Raw genomic sequence first — 20,860 nt, forward strand, 5'->3', positions numbered from 1 at the left:
AGTTTGCTCAAAAATTTCCTTCAAATTAGAAAGCTGTTTTAGCTATTGTAGAGTTGATCAGGAATCAATCATTCGATTTTACCAATGAGAGAAGAATATGGAGGTAAAAAAAAGGAAATTCTAACTGCATAAGCAGTTTTGACAAAGAGAGAGAGACAGGTTTACTCCTATGTCAACTTCCCATCCCAATGACAACAATTGCAAGTTAGAGCCCAAACCAAGCTATCCACATCCTGGAGATGGAGCTAAATTTATTTGCTGTGAAGCACTCGAGTTATCCTGAGTACATGAAAGGCGCTATATAAATGCAAAGGTTTTAAAAGGCTGCTTTGCATCAGTCTTTGTGCTGGGTTACTAACAATACAACACAGGATGATAGAACATCGAAGTGATACAGCTATAGTCCTGGCTAGAATAATAAGTGATCATAAAACGAATCGGGCATTCACCAGAAGGTGCTCAAAGAAATGCGGCTGTGCTCTGCGAGCGACATGCTCGCATATTTAACAGCTCGCTAGGGTCTGGGTTTGTTTCCAGGCACTGGAGAGAGGCCCGTGTGGTGCCAATATTTAAGTGTGGAATGAAGTCAGAACCAGGAAATACCGAACCCGTTAGTTTGACTTTGGTTAGAGGCAGGTTGCTAGAAGGGTTCATTAGAGATGCATTGTATGACCACCTGGGCAGAGAAGGGTTAGTCAGAAATCTCAACATGGCCTCTGGAAAAGGTCTCCTTCACCAACCTAGTTGAATTGAGTGCAGATAGGCGTGCAGATTTGCAGCAAACATTCAAAAGGAGAACCGAGAGTGTTTCCAAGAGTGGCCAGCATAACTGCATATAGAAGGCAGGCAGGTATAGGGGGATATATCGCTCAATCACCATGGTCTCCTGGAATTAGTTTGATTGCCTTTGGGGGTCAGAGAGAAATTTGCCAGTTTTTTCCCAAATTGGTCCAAGGCTTCTTTCCTGTTCTTTTGCCTCCTCCAGTAGATTATGTGGCTGCATGGGTGGGGGGGGGGGGGGGGGCGATGAGGATGCCAGTATAGGCCTGATGGACTGGCTGGTTTTTATCTTTCCTTTTTTTGTATGTTCCCAAGTTTTTTTTTCTCCTCTAAATAAAAAGCATACGGTTGCATCACAGTATTAGACCAGCCCCAACAATGGAAATTAGAATTATTAAATCAATATTCATTATCGTGACCACGCATCCCATCAAAACCATACATGGAGCAGAATTAAATTTTTAAACTAGCGCACTGAGAATGCCTCCTCACCGAGTTCTGTTGGTATCTTGGTGCATGACACCAACGATTACAAGAGCCAAAATTTTGAGAGAGAGAATAAATAAAGAGCAACTGTTTCCAATGGCTGAAGGGCCGATAACCAAAGGGCACAGATTGAAGGCAATTGGCAAAAGAACCAGAGCCGACATGAGGAAAAACTTTTTCATGCAACGAGTGGTTAGGATTTGGAATGCACTGCCCGATAGGGTGGTGGAAACAGATTCAACAGTAGCTTTGAAAAGGGAATTGGATATATACTTGGAGAAAAAAATTGCAGGGATATGGGGAAAGAGCAGGGGAGTGGGATTAACTGGATTGCTCTTGGAAGGAGCCGGCACAGACTCGATAGATCGAATGACCTCCTTCTGTGCTGGACTATTCTTTGATTCCATCACTGACTAATATATAAACTGACACAGACTTCTATACTTGCGCTATGGAGGATGGAGTGGAGAGGAGATTGTCATTGCCGTAACATTGATTTTTCAGATATTATGAGAAACAAATTAAAATATACTAACCATGAATTAATGAACCATTCAGCCACTGTATGTAGTAATTTTGTGGGAAAGAAAGCAGGATCTCATTGCTGATGATTGAAAATGGCAACAGCAAGACTGCACCAGCTGAAACAGCCAGAGTAAATGTGCATAGGTACAATCTGGAAAAAAAAGTCAAAAACATCAAAAAGGAATAATTATAACTTTTCAGCTAACAACTAACAAAAAGATCATCAAGCCACACAACAGCCCCAACTAAATCAATGTTTTCTATCTCCAGCCAATGTAAAAGTACTAGATTCATCTTCACAGCCAACACATCACTTTCAATGGCAATTTAAAGTGCATTAAAATTTACATAGAATTTAGTTTCTTTTTAAACAAAGTTTAATTAGCAAGGTCACAGTGTGGAAAATATCTACGATTTCCTACAGAACTTACGGCCATTTACCTGGGGGCACCAAACACAGCCAAGATAGTTTAATTATATTTCATGCCCTCATGTTCTGTGTCCCCTTATATATCATAATATTTCTCGTAAGGAATACTTAAGTAAAAGAACTGGTCATTGTAAAGATTGTACAGTTTTCAGCAGACTGAACACTCGTATGTGGGTATATTTTGTCCTGTTGCTGATTTAAGTGAAAAAGTTGCATTAAAGGTTTCACTGACATTATCACCTGCGATTAAAGAGAGCTACAGGAACTTAAATCACATCTGGCATGAGTCTTGTGCATTCTTCCAATTGTTAACCTCCACATAGGTTTGCAGCTCTGTGGGGAAAGAGCAGGAGAGCGAGTCTAGTTGGAAAGCTATTTTAGAGAGCCAGCACAGGCACGATGGGCCGAAAGGCCTCCTTCTATGCTGTAAGATTCTAAGATTCGACGTACAAATCATAGCCCCAATTATAAAATCGAAGGGTAGGGCAAAGGAATTAGAGTGAAAAGAAAGAAACCTCAGTGCCTCAGTTGTTATTTGGCTTTGTTTGATTTTACTCCCTCGCCCTCAATAATAGGGAATAAATAAAGGCTAATGGAATGTTGGCCTTCATCTCAAGGGGGTTGGAATATTAAAATGAGGGGAGTAATGCTTCAGTTGTACAGAGTCCATCTGGAGTACTGAATTCAGTTTTGGGCACCAAATTTCATGGAAGAAGTATACCGCAGGTTCACCAAAATGCTATTAGGACTAAAGGATTAAATTATGAGAGCAGGTTGTATACACTTGGCTTGTATTCAATAGAGAGAAACAATTTCCTCTGGTGGGGGAATCCAGAACAAGAGGGCACAATCATAAACTTAGAGCAAGGCGATTAAAGGAGCGATATCAGGAAGCACTTTTTACGCATAGGGTCGTGGAAATGTAGAGCTCTCTTCCCCTACGCACCACCCCCCCCCGCAACCCCCACCATCCCACCACCACCTCCCCACCCCCCCCACCCTGTGGATGCTGAATCAAGTGAAATTTTCAAGGCTGAGATCGACAGATTTTTGTTGGGTGTGGGTAACAGGACAATTGATGGAAATGTCAGTCGGAATCTGGAGAGTATTGAAACTCTCGAGAAGCATGCTAAAATCTGGCCACAATGCAAGTTCTTTAATAATAGACAAAGAAAGAAAGGAGGGAATTACAAAGTGTGGGGTCTTGGCAAATCATGATACAGCCATCAATGGTGACAAAGGGAAGTGTGGATGCACAAGGTGCCAGAGTTCGGGGGCGATGGGATTTTAGGACTAGAGGAGGTTACAGAAATTGGGATGCTGAGTTTGCCTGGGTACAGTTATATGGTTTATTCGTTATGGTAAATAGCAAGGTTTTCAAATACGTATAGGTGCACACTTGTCATCATCAGCACATAAGTTTCATCCCCTTTCACAGATCTGGTCGAAGCTTGATCTCATCCTCAACTAACTAATCCTCCTCTCGCTCGCCTCTGCTCTAGCAGCCACTCTATGATCTGCTGCAGGATGACTTTTTAAGATTTATTTGGACTAAGTGAGCTGCATTGCATTTGCTGCTGTTGTCCCTGCCAAGATGATCTGTAACTATGTTCAACAGAAGTGAAATAAAGGACGGAGCTATCTGCTGGATCACACAATATCACTGAATGTAGATGTGGTTGATGAAGCACACTTGAGCCCCACCCTCCCGGCTAAAGTGACACCATGGCAGCAAAGGGGAGATCTGGGCAGAACTGTGAAATATTTGGTTTAAATACATACGAAATTCTGTTCACTATAGCATCTTCATCCTCATGATCATCTGTAAAACAAAAAGAAAAATTCACCAACAAATTTACTGTGCACTACAGAAGTAGTGACAAAAATTAAAATACTGCAGATGCTGGAAATTTGAAATAAATACAGAAAATGCTGGAAACAGTCAGCAGATCAGGCAGCATCCATGGAGAGAGGAAGGTAAGGTTAATGTTTTACATCATGGACCTTTGATCTGAACTGGAATAGTTACATGTTGATCACAAATGCATGTCTTTGTTAGAATAGTTAAGTGAAATCATTTATATTAGAAGCTAGATTGAAACCATTCAATTTACTTTACTTACAATCACAATCTTACTTCAAAGCCTACAAAAGGAGTTCTAACAAGCCAACAGTAAAGTTATAACTTCAGAAGAAAATAAGAACATAAGAAATAGGAGCAGGAGTAGGCCATTCGGCCCTTCGAGTCTGCTCTGCCATTCAATGAGATCATGGCTGATCTTCTGCCTCAACTCCATTCACCGGCCCTATCGCCATGTCCCTTGATGCCCTTACTAGTCAAAAATCTATCGACTTCTGTTTTGAATATACCCAATGACTGAGCCTCCACAACCCTCTGGGGTAGAGAATTCCAAAGATTCACCACCCTCTGTGTGAAGAAATTTCTTCTCATCTCAATCCTGAATGGCCTACCCTTTATCCTGAGGCTGTGGCCCCTGGTTCTAGACTCCCCAGCCAAGGGAAACATTCTCCCAGCATCCACCCTATCAAGCCCTGTAATAATTTTGTATGCTTCAATGAGATCCCCGCTCATTCTTCTGAATTCAAGAGAATACAGGCCTAGTTTACTCAATCTCTTCTCATTCGACAGTCCCGCCATCCCAGGAATCAATCTCGTGAACCTTCGTTGCACTCCCTCTATGGCAAGCATATCCTTCCTTAGGTAAGGAGACCAAAATTGTACACAGTGCTCCAGGTGTGGTCTCGCCAAGGCCCAATATAATTGGAGTAAGACTTCTTTACTCCTGTACTCAAATCCTCTTGTAATGAAGGCCAGCATACCATTTGCCTTCCTAATGGCTTGCTGCATCTGCACATTCACTTTGTGACTCATGTACAAGGACACCCAGATCCCTTTGAGCATCTGCATTCCCCAATCTTTCACCATTTAGGAAATACTCTGCCTTTCTGTTTTTTCTACCAAAGTGGATAACTTCACATTTATCCACATTATATTCCATCTGCCATGTTCTCGCCCACTCACTGAGCCTGTCGAGATCCCCTTGAAGCCTCTTCACAACTGACACTGCCACCAACTTTGTATCAGCAGCAAATTTGGAAATGTTACATTTAGTCCCCTCATCCAATTCATTGATATAGATTGTGAATAGCTGGGGCCCAAGCACCGATCCTTGTGGTACCCCACTATGTCAGCCTGCCATCCTGAAAAAGACCCGTTTATCCCTACTCCTTGTTTTCTGTCTGTTAACCAATTCTCAATCCATGTTAGTATATTACCCCAAGTTCCATGTGCACTAATTTTGTTCACCAACCTCTTGTGTGGGACCTTATCGAAGGCATTCTGAAAATCCAAATACACCACATCTACCGGTTCCCCTTTGTCTACTCCACTAGTTACATCCTCAAAGAACTCCAATTTCCCTTTCATAAATCCATGTTGACTCTGCCCAATCTTACTATTAGTTTCAAAGTGCCCAGTCATTGCATCCTTTATAATAGATTCCAGCATTTTCCTAACTACTGATGTGAGGCTAACAAGTCTGTAGTTCCCCATTTTCTCTCTCCCCCCTTTCTTAAATAGCGGGTTTACATTTGCTATCCTCCAATCTGCAGGAACCGTTCCAGAATCTATAGAATTTTGGAAGATGACAACCAATGCGTCCACTATCTCAATTCTCTTTCAAAACCCTAGGATGTAGGTCATCCGGTCCTTGGGATTTATCGACTTTTAGTCCTATTAATTTTGCTAGTACTGGTTTTTTTTTACTAATAATAATCTCTAAGTTCCTCATTCTCGCCACACCCTTGGTTTTCTCGTATTTCTGGGAGGTTGTGTGTGTTTTCCTCCATGAAGACAGAAACAAAGTATTTATTTAATTTCTCTGCCATTTCCTCATTCCCCATTATAAATTTTCCCGACTTTGACTGTAAAGGACCTACATTTACCTTCGCCAGACTTTTCCTTTTCACATACCTATAGAAGCTTTTACAATCTGTTCACCATGACAAATAAAATAGGCCCAGTGATTGAAGGAGTTGGTGAGAATTTGTTGAATTGACACTACAGGAAACTTTGGTTTATCCGGAGGTTGTATGTCCGGAAACCTCGATCTACCGGCAGAAATCAGGAGCCGTTTTGTTAAGTTTTTTTTTCTTCTCGTGGCTTTTTTTTCCCCCAACAGTCAGGCTCTGGAAAGTCTCTGAAGCTGTTGCTAAGCTACAGAGACGCTTCCAAGGTACGGCCGACTGTTTAGAAGCTGTTGCTAAGCAACAGTGTTTGTTGCCAGATGCGGAGCTGCAAGTCTCCGTATGCTTCAACATTAACGCTGGTTTGTCCGGCAGTTTTGCTAGATCGGCAACAGCTCAGTCCCGTCGGTGCCGGATATCACAAAGTTTCCTGTATATCTACTTGTTGCTTATATTTTTCCTTTAATGAAATGCAGTGAAGAACACACATGAAAGAAGTTTCCACCTGTAGAAGCAGATTTGATTGAAATGGGCAGTGTGGCATTTAAATTAAATGAGCATTTACATAGTCCATTACACAAATTAATATCAAATCATATTTAATTATATTAGAAAAACAAAAACATCCCTAAAGCAAATTTAGCTATCCCTTCAGTGAATGAATGAAATGGAAGAGTAAGGTTCCCTGAGGGAGTTGTGCTGAAATCAGGCCAACATGCTCATCAGTTTGCAGTCTTATGTGCAACTTATAAACCCTTAGAGAACCAACAAGGAACATTATTAAATTAAGGCGAGAACAAACTGGGCATCATTAACAATAATGGCACACAGTTATGTAGAAAATATTTATTCTTCACAATCAGCTTTGCGCTGATTATCCCCACCTTAAACATTCACTCCCTCCACCACCGGTGCACAGTGGCTGCAGTGTGTATCATCTACAAGATGCACTGAAGCAACTTGCCAAGGCTTCTTTGGCAGCACCTCACAAACCCATGACCTCTACCACCTAGAAGGACAAGGGCAGCAGGCGCACAGGAACACCATCACCTCCAAGTTCCCCTCCAAGTCACGCACCATCCTGACTTGGAAATATATCACCGTTCCTTCATCGTCGCTGGGTCAAAACCCTGGAACTCCCTTAACAGCACTGTGGGAGTACCTTCACCACATGGACTGCAGCGGTTCAAGAAGGTTCTCAAGGGCAATAAATGCTGGCCTTGTCAGAGACGCCCACATCTCAGGAACGAATATTAAAAAAAAAACATTTTCTGAAGGACTGCTAAAATGTCATTGGTAGTATTCTAAATGCAACGTAAAACTAAATTGCAAATTATGAAAATGTCAAAGTCTTTCAATATTATTCTGCTATTGCTGGATAAAAATTTGCACAAAAGGAATTCAAGGTTACATTCACAGATCATTTAACATTGACGGTATTGATCTTGCTCAAGTGCATTAAAGTTCAATTTTAAAATAATTAAGTGAGCAAAATTGAGCACATGATGTTGGCCACTGAAAGAGAGAGAAGTTCGTCTCATTCTTTATATAATTCACAAAAAACCTTTTGTAAGGTGTCAGTCTTGGCTCAGGTAGCACACTCACCTCTGAATCAGAAGATTGAGATTTCAAACCCTACTCCAGAGGATTGAGAATATAATATAGGCTGGCATGTCAGTACTGAGGGAGTGCTGTACTGTCAGAGGCGTCATCTTTCAGATGAGACGTTAAACCGAGGTACTGTTGGCACTCAAAAAGGTGGATGTAAAATATCCCATACCATTATTCAAAAAAGAGTACTCCCAGTGCCCTTACCAATATTTATCCATCAACTAACATCACTAAAGAGTATTTTTTGCTCATTTATCTCAATGTTATTTGCTGAACTTTGCGATGTACAATTTGGGTGCTGCAATTCCCTACATGGCAGCACTGACGACACTTCAAAAAGTGCATAATTGACTATGAAGTATATTGTTTGGGCCATCTTGAGGCCATGGAAGGCGCTGTATAAATGCAGGTTCTTTCAACACGAGAACTTTTGGCTGCAGCGACTCCAAGCTGTGTACTGTGTACAATTAGCATATGGATCATTTTAAATCCAGTTACACAGCCCTCAAGGTGTGTTCTTGGATACTATCCAATTTGCTTTTTGAGGAGTCACACCCTATATATTTCAGCAAAGGAAATATCAGAGATGACAAATAGCATATATTTTAAGTGCATGTTTCGCAGATACCTGGCAAGAAACACTGACATTTCATTTTGTATTCTGAAAACCTTCCTTGACAACTATCTCCAAACGGTAAATTCAGGAATATCAAAGCCATTACTTTCGGACCTCTCCACAACCTCTCCTCCCTTGCCATGGACTCCACCCCCCTCCCTGGCCACTCACTCACACTGAACCAGACTGCGTGGAACCTTGGCATCTTATTCGACCCTGTGCTGTGCTTCAAACATTACATCATAAGAATTACTAAGACTGCTTATTTCCACCTCCTTACCATTGCCCACATCCGTACCGATGTCGGCCCCAGTGCTGAAACCCTGATACATGCTTTCGACACTTCTAATGCCTTTGCTGGCCTTCCATTTTCTGTAAACTCAACTCGTCCAAAACAAAGTCATCTGCATCCTTGCTGATCTACATTGGCTTTCAGTCAATCAACACATTAAATTTAAAAGCCTCAAATTCATATTCCTCTCGGGCCTTGTTCCACCATACCTCGACAACCTCCTCTAGCCTCAGAACCCCTCTGACACCGATATCCCACAACTATGGTCTTTTGCGCCGATCATACACCCCTGCCCACCACTGACGCCCTCAGCCCTCCTCGAACTCACTCCTTAAACCTCTCCGCCTCACCTCTTCTATCTCCACCAACAAAAACCTTCTAAAAACCTATCTTTATGACCAAGTCATCAAGTACCCTTCCAGCTGTATGGCTCAGTGTCCGTTCCCTTATCCATTCCTATTTTTCTCTAACTATTCTACCCCTCTGCAAAGCGTCTTCAAACATTTCTTACATTAAAGAATGAAAACTGTTACTGTATTGATCCAAACTGTACAGAGGAACGAGAGTGTGAAGCCATGCGACTTGCATTTAGATAAGCAGTGCAAGACCTTGCCCAGGTGGTATTCGCAGAGCACTTCGGTTTCACACCAGCTACAGCAATACTACAATCAGTGCAAAGCAAAAAAAGTCAAAAGTGCATCGCCTGGAAACTTTTTAGCCAGGGTGCCAAGACAATCAGTTCTTTAATGACCATATGATTTAACCAGTCTTCAGATGCAGGCATGTTGAGCGTGCTCAGTTTACTCAGCTAGACACCGTGGTGCCAGTGTTACAACTCGGGTCTGCCAACCCGACATCACGCTCAGCAGGAACCAGTGTTAAACCAATATTTATAATATAAACACCTTTAAAGATATTCACCTTCCTGGGGTTAACTGCCTCGCAATATGCTGAGTGAGCTGGGTAGAATCCATGATAGGGCAAACTGTTTATGGCTTTTGGAGTGAAGGTGGTGGGGGGGGGAAATCAGGAAATAGCCTTTTCTCATACCATACTTCATTATCCTACCAACGCATACTGCACACAAAACACATCAGCAGTCAGAATTTCATTCTAGCCCAAGTACCCGTCAGTAAAAAAACAAAAATGACTAAGAAAATAATTCACCAATTCAAGAGGTGAAAAGATTAAAACTTATTCCAGAATGGAAATACTGTCAATTAAGTCCACATACAAGCCTCAAATCGGTTGCAGTTCATCGGAGAATAAAAGACTTTTCCAACCTATTTTTACATAAATTCTCACTTATTCAAGTGATCGATTTCCAACCCCAGATGTTAGGAGCTTACACCGTTTTTGTCCCGTCACTTGACGCATGACCTAGTTGGTGCTAAATTTAAATGTTTATTGAGAAGCATTGCAATTTTAAACAGGTCGCACCAACATAAGCTGTAACAATCGATTCTGGGAAAGTTAAATGGCACAACAATGCTCCACAGCATTAAGATTCTATTTTAATCTACTTACCAGATTTCAGTTTTTATATTTAGAAAAGTCTACGGTAAGCAGATTTATTTGATATTGCCTTTATTGAAGTGGAACTGTGACCAAGCATGACGTGCAATGATAGAGAACTCAACAACTTTACTTGGCTCTTAACGTCTTTGAGCACAATCGCATTCAATAACTTAATTTTGGAAAGCGAGTAGCTCTGCAGCAGCACCCACAGCCAGGAAATGAGTACTACAGTCAACTCCACTTGTGAACAATTTAATACACAAAAATACAAAGTTAAGCCATTTTCCATCTCTACACGAAAGAAAATTAAATTTACGGACGAAGCTACTATTTCTGCAATCACAGCAAACAACTAAACAAGGCATTTTGCTACAGAAGTGGTTAATGCACGGCAACTTCCTCATAATGGAGTAAAATGTGGTAGCAAACCGATTTCACAGAAATCACAGAAACCCCAGTGCAGATAGAGGCCATTTCGTTAATTTTGCAACAGATATATGCAGTGTATATACCCTATATTGGTGCCTACACGTCAATCAAAAACAAATTGTACCAGCAGATGTCCTGTGGGCAATGCTCAAGGTGAATGGGTGAACAGACTGCTTCACACGAACATACACTGCATCAGGCCATTGTTTCACCATGATTGAATAAGTCAAATTACATTTTTAGTACAGAATAGCTCATTTAGTTATACAAACATATGAAAATGATGGACAGGAAAAGATCAGCTTGTCCATCAAGCCTGTCCATATAGTTATGATGGAACGGAGCATCAGGATCCCCAACGCCCTCCACACCTACAGCCACACAATACTATGATCTGGTAGCAGTGGGAAACAGATGCCACGATATAGCAGCACTGGGGGTGGGGTTGGAGGAGATGAGAAGCCCGGAGTTGTGGGAAGAAAGGGAAAAAAGTCCCAAGACAGGTAGGGGGGTGCATAAACGTAGCAATGACCTGGGTAAACTTGTATTACTTCAAATAAATACTCATTTATATCCGTATCGCCTACTCCAGAGGCCCCCACCATCACAGAAGCCAGTCTTCAGCCAATTCAATTCACTCCACGGCTGAGCGCACTGGATACAGCAAAGGCTATGGGCCCCAGCAACATCCGGCTATCGTGCTGAAGAATTGTGCTCCAAAGCTAGCCACGCTTCTAGCCAAGCTGTTCTAGTACAGCTACAACACTGGCATCTATCTGACAATGTGGCAAACTGCCCAGGTATGACCTGTCCACAAAAAGCAGGACAAATCCAACCCAGTCAATTACCGCCCATCAGTCTACTCTCAATCATCAGCAAAATGGTGGAAGGTGTCATCGACAGTACTATCAAGCGGCACTTACTCACCAATAACCTGCTCACTGATGCCCAGTTTGGGTTCCGCCAAGATCGCTCGGCTCCCGACCGCATTACAGCCTTGGTCCAAACATGGACAAAGGAGCTGAATTTCAAAGGTGAGGTGAGAGTGACTGCCCTTGACAACAAGGCAACATTTCACCGAGTCTGGCATCAAGGAGCCCTAGTAAAACTGAAGGCAATGAGAATCAGGGGGAAAACACTCCAATGGCTGGAATCATACCTAGCACAAAGGAAGATGGTTGTGGTGGTTGAAGGTCAATCGTCACAGCCCCAGGACATCGCTGCAGGAGTTCCTCAGGGCAGTGCTTTTTTTTAATTCATTGATGGGATGTGGGCATCGCTGGCTGGCTAGGCCTGCATTTAGTGCCCATCCCTAATTGTCCTCGAGAAGATGGTGGTGAGCCGCCTTCTTGAACCGCTGCAGTCCATATGGTGTAGGTACACCCACAATGCTGTTAGGAAGGGAGTTCCAGGATTTTGGCCCAGCGACAGTGAAGGAACGGCGATACAGGTCCAAGTCAGGATGGTGTGTGGCTTGGAGGGGAACTTGTAGGTGGTGATGTTCCCATGCGTCTGCTGCCCTTGTCCTTCTAAGTGGTAGAGGTCGCGGGTTTGGAAGGTGCTGTTGAAGGAGCTTTGGCGAGTTGCTGCAGTGCATCTTGTAGATGGTACACACTGCAGCCACAGTGTGCCGGTGGTGGAGGGAGGGAATGTTGAAGGTGGTGGATGGAGTGCCAATCAAGCAGGCTGCTTTATCCTGAATGGTGTCGAGCTTCTTGAGTGTTGTTGGAGCTGCACTCATCCAGGCAAGTGGAGAGTATTCCATCACACTCCTGACTTGTGCCTTGTAGATGGTGGAAAGGCTTTGGGGAGTCAGGAGGTGAGACACTCGCTGCAGAATTCCCAGCCTCTGGCCTGCTCTTGTAGCCACAGTATTTATATGGCTGGTCCAGTTCAGTTTCTGATCAATGGTAACCCCCAGGATGTTGATAGCGGGGGATTCAGCGATGGTAATGCCATTGAATGTCAAGGGGAGATGGTTAGAGTCTCGCTTGTTGGAGATGGTCATTGCCTGGCACTTGTGTGGTGCGAATGTTACTTGCCACTTGTCAGCCCAAGTCTGAATGTTGTCCAGGTCTTGCTGCATATGGACACGGACTGCGTCAGTATCTGACGAGTCTTGAATGGCGCTGAACAGTGTGCAATCATCAGCGAACATCCCCACTTCTGACCTTATGATGGAGGGAAGGTCATTGATGAAACAGCTGAAGATGGTTGGGCCTAGGACACTGCCCTGAGGAACTCCTGCAGTGATGTCATGTGATTGATATGAATGACCAACAACCACAGCCAACTTCCGTTGCGCTAGGTATGATTCCAACCAATGGAGAGTTTTCCCCTTGATTCCCACCAATGGAGAGTTTTCCCCTTGATTCCCATTGACTTGTTTTGCTAGGGCTCCTTGATGCCACACTCGATCAAATGCTGCCTTGATGTCAAGGGCAGTCACTCTTACCTCACCTCGAGTTCAGCTCTTTTAGACCAAGGCTGTAATGCGGTCAAGAGCTGAGTGGCCCTGGCAGAACCCAAACTGGGCGTCAGTTAGCAGGTTATTGCTGAGTAAGTGCCGCTTGATAGCACTGTCGACGACACCTTCCATCACTTTGCTGATGATTGAGAGTAGACTGATGGGACGGTAATTGGCCGGGTCGGATTTGTCCTGCTTTTCGTAGACAGGACATACTTGGGCAATTTTCCACATTGCCGGGTAGATGCCAGTGTTGTAGCTGTACTGGAACAGCTTGGCTAGGGGCGCAGCTACTTCTGGAGCACAAGTCTTCAGTACTATTGCCGGAATGTTGTCAGGGCCCATAGCCTTTGCAGTATCCAGTGTCTTCAGCCATTTCTTGGCATCACGTGGAGTGAATTGAATGGGCTGAAGACTGGCATCTGTGATGCTGGGGACCTCAGGAGGAGGCCGAGATGGATCATCCACTCGGCACTTCTGGCTGAAGATAGTTGCAAATGCTTCAGCCTTGTCTTTTGCACTCACGTGCTGGGCTCCACCATCATTGAGGATGGGGATATTTTTGGAGCCTCCTCCTCCTGTTAACTGTTTAATTGTCCACCACCACTCACGGCTGGATGTGACAGGACTGCAGAGCTTTGATTTGATCCGATGGTTGTGAGATCGCTTAGCTCTGTCTATCGCATGTTGCTTCCGTTGTTTGGCATGCAAGTAGTCCTGTGTTGTAGCCTCACCAGGTTGACACCTCATTTTTCGGTATGCCTGGTGCTGTTCCCGGCATGCTCTCCTGCACTCTTTGTTAAACCAGGTTTGATCTCCCGGCTTGATGGTAATGGTAGAGTGAGGAATATGCCAGGCCATGAGGTTACAGATTGTGGTCGAATACAATTCTGCTGCTGCTGATGGCCCACAGTGCCTCATGGATGCCCAGTTTTCAGTTGCCAGATCTGTTCGAAATCTGTCCCATTTAGCACGGTGGTAGTGCCACACAACACGGTGGAGGGTATCCTCAACATGAAGACAGGACTTCGTCCCCACAAGGACTGTGCGGTGGTCACTTCCACCAATGCTGTCATGGACAGATGCATCTGCAACAGGTAGATTGGTGAGGACGAGATCAAGTAGGTTTTTCCCTCTACACCTGTCGCAGACCCAGTCTGGCAGCTATGTCCTTGGCCCAACAATCTTCTGCTGCTTCATCAATGACCTTCCCTCCAACATAAGGTCAGAAATGGGGATGTTCGCTGATGACTGCACAGTGTTCAGCGCCATTCGCAACTCCACAGATAATGAAGCAGTCCATGCCCGCATGCAACACGGCCTGGACGACATTCAGGCTTGGGCTGATAAGTGGCAGGTAACATTCGTGCCACAGAAGTGCCAGGCAATGACCATCTCCAACAAGCGAGAGTCTAACCACCACCCCTTGACATTCAATGGCATTACCATCGCCAAATCCCCCACCATCAACATCCTGGGGCTCACCATTAACCAGAAACTTAACTGGACCAGCCACATAAACACTGTGGCAACAAGAGCAGGTCAGAGGCTAGGTATTCTGTGGTAACTGTCTCACCTCCTGACTCCCCAAAGCCTTTCCACCATCTACAAGACACAAGTAAGGAGTGTCATGGAATACTCTCCACTTCCCTGGATGAGTGCAGTTCCAACAACACTCAAGAAGCTCGACACCATCCAGGACAAAGCAGCCCGCTTGCTTGGCACCCCATCCAGCACATTAAACATTCACACCCTCCGCCACAGGCGTACCGTGGCTGCAGTGTGTACCATCTACAAGATGCACTGCAGCAACTCGCCAAGGCTTCTTCGGAAGCACCTCCCAAACCCACGACCTCTTCCACCTAGAAGGAGAAGGGAAGCAGGCGCATGGGAACACCACCACCTCCAGGTTCCCCTCCAAGTCACACACCATCCTGATTTATAAGTATATCGCCGATCCTTCATCGTCGCTGGGTCAAAATCCTAGAGCTCCCTACCTAACAGCACTGTGGGAAACATAGAAGATAGGAGCAGGAGTAGGCCATTTGGCCCCTCGAGCCTGCTCTGCCATTCAATGAGATCATGGCTGATCATCCAAACTCAGTACCCTGTCCCTGCCTTCTCTCCATATCCCTTGATCCCTTTAGCCTTAAGAAATATATCTAATTCCTTCTTGAATATATTTAATGATTTGGCCTCTACTGCCTTCTGTGGTAGAGAATTCCACAGGTCCACCACTCTCTGGGTGAAGAAATTCCTCATCTCTGTCCTAAATGGCTTACCCCTTATCCTTAGACGATGACCCCTGGTCCTGGACCATCCTTCCTGCATCTAGTCTGTCTAGTCCTGTTAGAATTTTATAAGTTTCAATGAGGTCCCCTCTCATTCTTCTAAACTCCAGCGAGTATAAGCCCAATCGACCCAATCTCTCCTCATACATCATTCCTGCCATCCCAGGTATCGGCCTGGTGAATCTTCTGCACTCCCTCCATGGCAAGAACATCCTTCCGCAGATAAGGCGCCCAAAACTGCACACAATACTCAAGGTGTGGTCTCACCAAGGCCCTATACAACTGCAGCAAGACATCCTTGTTCCTGTACTCGAACCCTCTCGCTACGAAGGCCAACATACCATTTGCCTTCTTAACCACCTGCTGCACCTGCATGCTTACCTTCAGCGACTGGTGCACAAGGACACCCAGGTCTCGTTGCACTTCCCCTTCTCCCAATCTATTGCCATTCAGATAATAATCTGACTTCCTGTTTTTGACACCAAAGTGGATAACCTCGTATTTATCCACGTTATATTGCATCTGCCATGCTTCTGCCCAATCACCCAACCTGTCCAAATCATACTGAGTTTCTCAGCATCCTCCTCACAGCACACACGCCCACCCAGCTTTGTGTCGTCTGCAAACTTGGAGAGATTACATCTAGTTCCCTCGTCTAGATCATTTATATATATTGTGAATAGCTGGGGTCCAAGGACCGATCCCTGCGGTACCCCACTAGTCACTGCCGCCTGCCACTCGGAAAAAGACCAGTTTATTCCAACTCTTTGCTTTCTGTCTGCCAACCAGTTCTCCATCCAAGTCAATACCTTGCCCCCAATCCCATGTGCCTTAACTTTACACGCTAATCTCTTATGCGGGACCTTATCAAAAGCCTTCTGAAAGTCCAAATGCACCACATCCACTGATTCTCCCTTATCTATTTTACCAGTTACATCCTCAAAAAATTCCAGTAGATTAGTCAAGCATGATTTACCTTTTGTAAATCAATGTTGAATTTGTCCGATCCTATCACTGTTTTCCAAGTGCTCTACTATTACATCTTTTATAATGGACTCTAGCATTTTCCCCACTACCGATGTCAGGCTTACCGGTCTATAATTCCCCGTTTTCTCTCTACCACCTTTTTTGAATAGTGGGGTTACATTAGCTACCCTCCAATCCATGGGAACTGTTCCAGAGTCTATCAAATTTTGGAAGATGACCAGCAATGCATTTACTATTTCTAGGGCCACTTCCTTAAGTACCCTAGGATGTAGATTATCAGGCCCTGGGGATTTATCGGCCTTCAATCCCGTCAATTTCCCTAACACCATTGCCCTACAAATACTGATTTCTTTCAGTTCCTCCCTCTCATTAGACCCTATGTTCCCCGACATCTCTGGGAGGTTATTGGTGTCCTCCTTTGTGAAGACAGAACCAAAGTATGTATTTAATTGGTCTGCCATTTCTTTGTTCCCCATTATAAATTCCCCTGATTCTGACTGCAAGGGACCTACGCTTGACTTCACCAATCTTTTTCTCTTCACATATCTATAAAAGCTTTTAGTGTCAGTTTTTATTTTCCCAGCAAGCTTACTCTCATACTCTATTTTCCCCTTCTTAATTAATCCCTTTGTCCTCCTTTGTTGAATCCTAAACTGCTCCCAATCCTCAGGTTTACTGCTTTTTCTGGCCAATTTATATGTCCTCTCCTTGGATCTTATGCTATCCCTAATTTCCCTTGTTAGCCACGGTTGAGTCACCTTTTTTGTTTTATTTTTATGCCAAACTAGGATGAACAAATTCTGTAGTTCATCCATGCGGTCTTTGAATGTTTGCCACTGCCTATCCACCGTCAACCCTTTGAGTGACATTCCCCAACCAATCCTCCCCAACTCGTGCATCATACCATCGTAGTTTCCTTTATTTAAATTTAGGACCCTGGTCTCTGAGTCAACTACTTCGCTCGCTATCTTAATGAAGAATTCTATCATATTATGATCGCTCCGACCCAAGGGGCCTTGCACAAAAAGATTGCTAATTAATCCCCTCTCATTACATAATACCCAGTCTAAGGTGGCCTGATCTCTTGTTGGTTCCTCGACATATTGGTCCAGGAAACCATCCCGTATACACGCCAGGAATTCCTCCTCCACAGTATTGTTACTAATTTGGTTAGCCCAATTTTTATGTCGATTAAAGTCACCCATGATAACTGCTGTGCCCTTATTGCACGCTTCTCTAATTTCCCTTTTAATGCCATCCCCAACCTCCGCATTACTATTTGGTGGTCTATATACCACTCCCACTTACGTTTTCTGCCCCTTGGTATTTCTCAGTTCTACCCATACAGATTCCACATCATCAGAGCTAATATCCTTCCTTACAATTGTGTTAATCCCCTCTTTAACCAGCAATGCTACCCCACCTCCTTTTCGCCTATCTTTCCTGAATATTGAATACCCCTGGATGTTGAGTTCCCAGCCTTGGCCACCCTGGAGCAATGTTTCCGTAATCCCAATCAGATCATATTCGTTTACCTCTATTTGCGCAGCTAATTCATCCACCTTATTACGAATGCTCCTTGCATTAAGGCACAAAGCCTTCAGGCTTGTTTTTTTTTTTTTTTTTTTTTTAAACACTCTTAGACCTTTTAGAATTATTATTTACTGTGGCCATGTTTGATTTAAACACTTGATTTCTCTGACTGCCACCTTTGTTTTTCTCCTTCCTGTCTTTTGCTTCTATCATTGTTTCCCTTTCCTCTGTCTCCCTGCTCAGGTTCCCATCAGGTACCATCACCACACGGACTGCAGCGGTTCAAGGTGGCAGCACACCACCTTCTCAAGGGCAACTAGGGATGGGCAATAAATGCTGGCCTTGCCAGCGACGCCCAGATTTCATAAGCGTGTATTGAAAAAAATGAACATGAAGGGTTTAGGATGCAATGGTCTGAAGGAGAGGGGATGGCCAACAGTTCAGCCACACAAGGAGGAGATATGATGGTGTGGGAGCATATATGCAGAGGGTCCCAATGTGCAGCAGCATTGTGGAGTCATAGGGCTGGTTGCACTCGTGTATGTGGGGCGGGGGAGGGGGGGGGTGCGTGGTCGTGAATAGGTTTGTTAACACTGGGATTAGGCTTCTGAAATTGCCTGCTATGTTAGCAATTTCTCGAAGAATTAAAGCAGGCTCAGGGGTGTGAAGCATTGTGGATAGGGCAAGCCCAGGCACAGGAAAATTTAGCGCAATCTGCCTGCATCATATACTCAGCCTGCTTGTATCCTGGTATGAAGCCAGTTTTAAATCACAAAAAATGCAATATTACTTTATTCGCCTATACTGAGGAGAAAACTGCTGAATGGAGGGTGGAGAGAGAAGAGCTATTTGCATACTTGCAACAACTTCTGCTTTTCAGCATTTGCAGTTTCTCTCCCTCTCCCACACAGAATTGAAAATAGGTTAGACCCAGTTCCTCGCGAGTGCAGGTGTAAATCTGAACACTAAATTGGCAGTATTAAAGCAACCACAAGGACGGTTAAAACAAGAAACAGAAAAATTCCTATTGCCCAGTAAGGGATTTATTTTAGACTAAAGTACATTGCTGAAGCAGGGGAGAGAGAGCATTTCTCTGCAACTAATCACGTCACATGCTGCTGACACTCGGGAATAAAAGTGGCAAAGTTCCCTTGAATGGCTAGAAAGGAGCTTCACTCACAAAAAATGAAAACCAAACAAAAATAAAAAATAAAAAACTCTTCATGGATTGCAGAGTCAGTTTTCTAAACCAGACAGTCCCACTTCCATTTATATGGTGCCCAAATCAAGCAGAATGGCAACTGGGAAAGCAAACCTTTGGCAGTCGCTGTACTGGGTTTGATTAACGCTAAGCACTTAATTCAACCCATCCAAAGCAAAAACAACAGCTGTAAAAGGGCAGAAAAGTACCATTCTGCTCACATTTATATGGACACAACATCTAGAAACAAAGAATTATAGTCAGCACAGATTTCAAAAAGGTCATGCTTGACCAATCTTATTGACTGCTTTGAAGAAGTAACAGAAAGAGTAGACAAGGGTAATGTAATAGATTTAGATTTTCAAAAGGCCTTCGATAAGTTACCCCACAGTAAACTCATGACCAACCTCAGAGCATGTGGAGTCAGGGGACAATTAGCAGAATGGATAGCAAGCTGGCGACAAAACAGAAAACAGAGTCGGGGTTAAAGGTAGTTACTCAGGCTGGAAAAAGGTGGGAAGTGGTGTTCCACAAGGATCGGTGCTGGGACCACTGTTGTCCATGGTGCACAGAAACGATTTGGAGTCAGGAATCAGAAGTACAATTTCAAAATTTGCAGACACCAAGTTGGGGGGTATAGTTAGTACCGAGGAGGAATGTGACAAAATACAAGACAACATTAATAAACCTGCAGAATGGGTGTGTAAATGGCAAATTAATTTTAAAATAGATAAGTGTCAGGTGGTGTATTTTGGGAGGAAGAATATGGAGGCACCATACTCCATGGAAAATAAGAGTGTAAATGGGGTAGAGGAGCAAAGGAATCTAGGGGTACAGATACACAAAAGCCATAAATAAAGCAAATAAACCATTTCTAGAGGGATAGAATTGAAAAGCAGAGAAGTTATATTAAGCTTGTATAACTTGTGTGAATACTGTACACAGTTCTGGTCTCCACATTATTATAAAGACATAGAAGCACTGGAGAAAGTGCAAAAAAGATTTACAAGGATGATACCAGAACTGAGAGGTTATACAAAGTTGACGGGAGTCACAGAGAAGATGGATCGGAGTAGTGCAGTTGATGTGTATATGGACTTCCAAAAGGCATTTGATAAAGTACCACATAATAGATTTGTTAGCCCATGGGCTCAAAGGGGCAGTGGCTACATAAATACAAAATTGGCTAAGGGACAGAAAGCAAAGAGTAGTGGTGAACGGTTGTTTTTTCAGACTGGAGGGAAGTGTGTGGTGGTGTCCCCCAGGGGTCGGTGTTGGGGCCACTGCGCATTTTGATATTTCAATAATCATTAAATGCCACAAGGCTCTCAGGCTTATCGACACCCTAACGAGCAACCGTAAGTTCCGCGTCTATCTTGGGTGACAAGACCAGCCGAACAAAGGCGCTCAACAATGGTCTGCCACAGGGGGTCGGTGCTCGCACCGGCCTTTTTCAACAGCTACACGGCAGACATGCCCTGCACCAAATCCCGGAACTTAGCCTATGCCGATGACATGGCACTGCTGATGCAAGCATCAAAGCTAGAGGAAGCAAGCAAGACGCTCACGAGCAACCTGCGCCTACTGGAATGCTACTTCCGGACCTGGCAGCTCTGCCCCAATCCAGAGAAGACAGTTGTGTCGGCGTTCCATCTGAACAACACCACCGCCAGGAAAGAACTCCTTCTGCAGAAGGCGACTTAGCCA

General features: G+C 44.0%; 1 protein-coding gene across 4 annotated transcripts in view; it reads right to left on the reverse strand.

Moving 5' to 3' along the window:
• The window catches only part of lmbr1 (limb development membrane protein 1), a 261,948-nt gene that overhangs the window by 193,840 nt on the left and 47,248 nt on the right, over positions 1-20,860 (reverse strand). For 3 of the 4 annotated variants that reach the window (XM_085987540.1, XM_085987538.1, XM_085987539.1), the window contains 2 exons: positions 4,004-4,043; positions 1,803-1,942 (listed from right to left, as the gene is read on the reverse strand). In XM_085987540.1, the coding sequence (XP_085843666.1) occupies positions 1,803-1,942; positions 4,004-4,043 (180 nt within the window). Of the gene's footprint in view, positions 1-1,802; positions 1,943-4,003; positions 4,044-20,860 lie in introns of those variants that run through there. The other variant, XM_085987541.1, reaches the window with a different exon arrangement.

The sequence above is a fragment of the Somniosus microcephalus genome, chromosome 5 (assembly GCF_052327205.1).
Source record: "Somniosus microcephalus isolate GS21.2 chromosome 5, FLI_Smic_1.0, whole genome shotgun sequence".
NCBI lineage: Eukaryota > Metazoa > Chordata > Chondrichthyes > Squaliformes > Somniosidae > Somniosus > Somniosus microcephalus.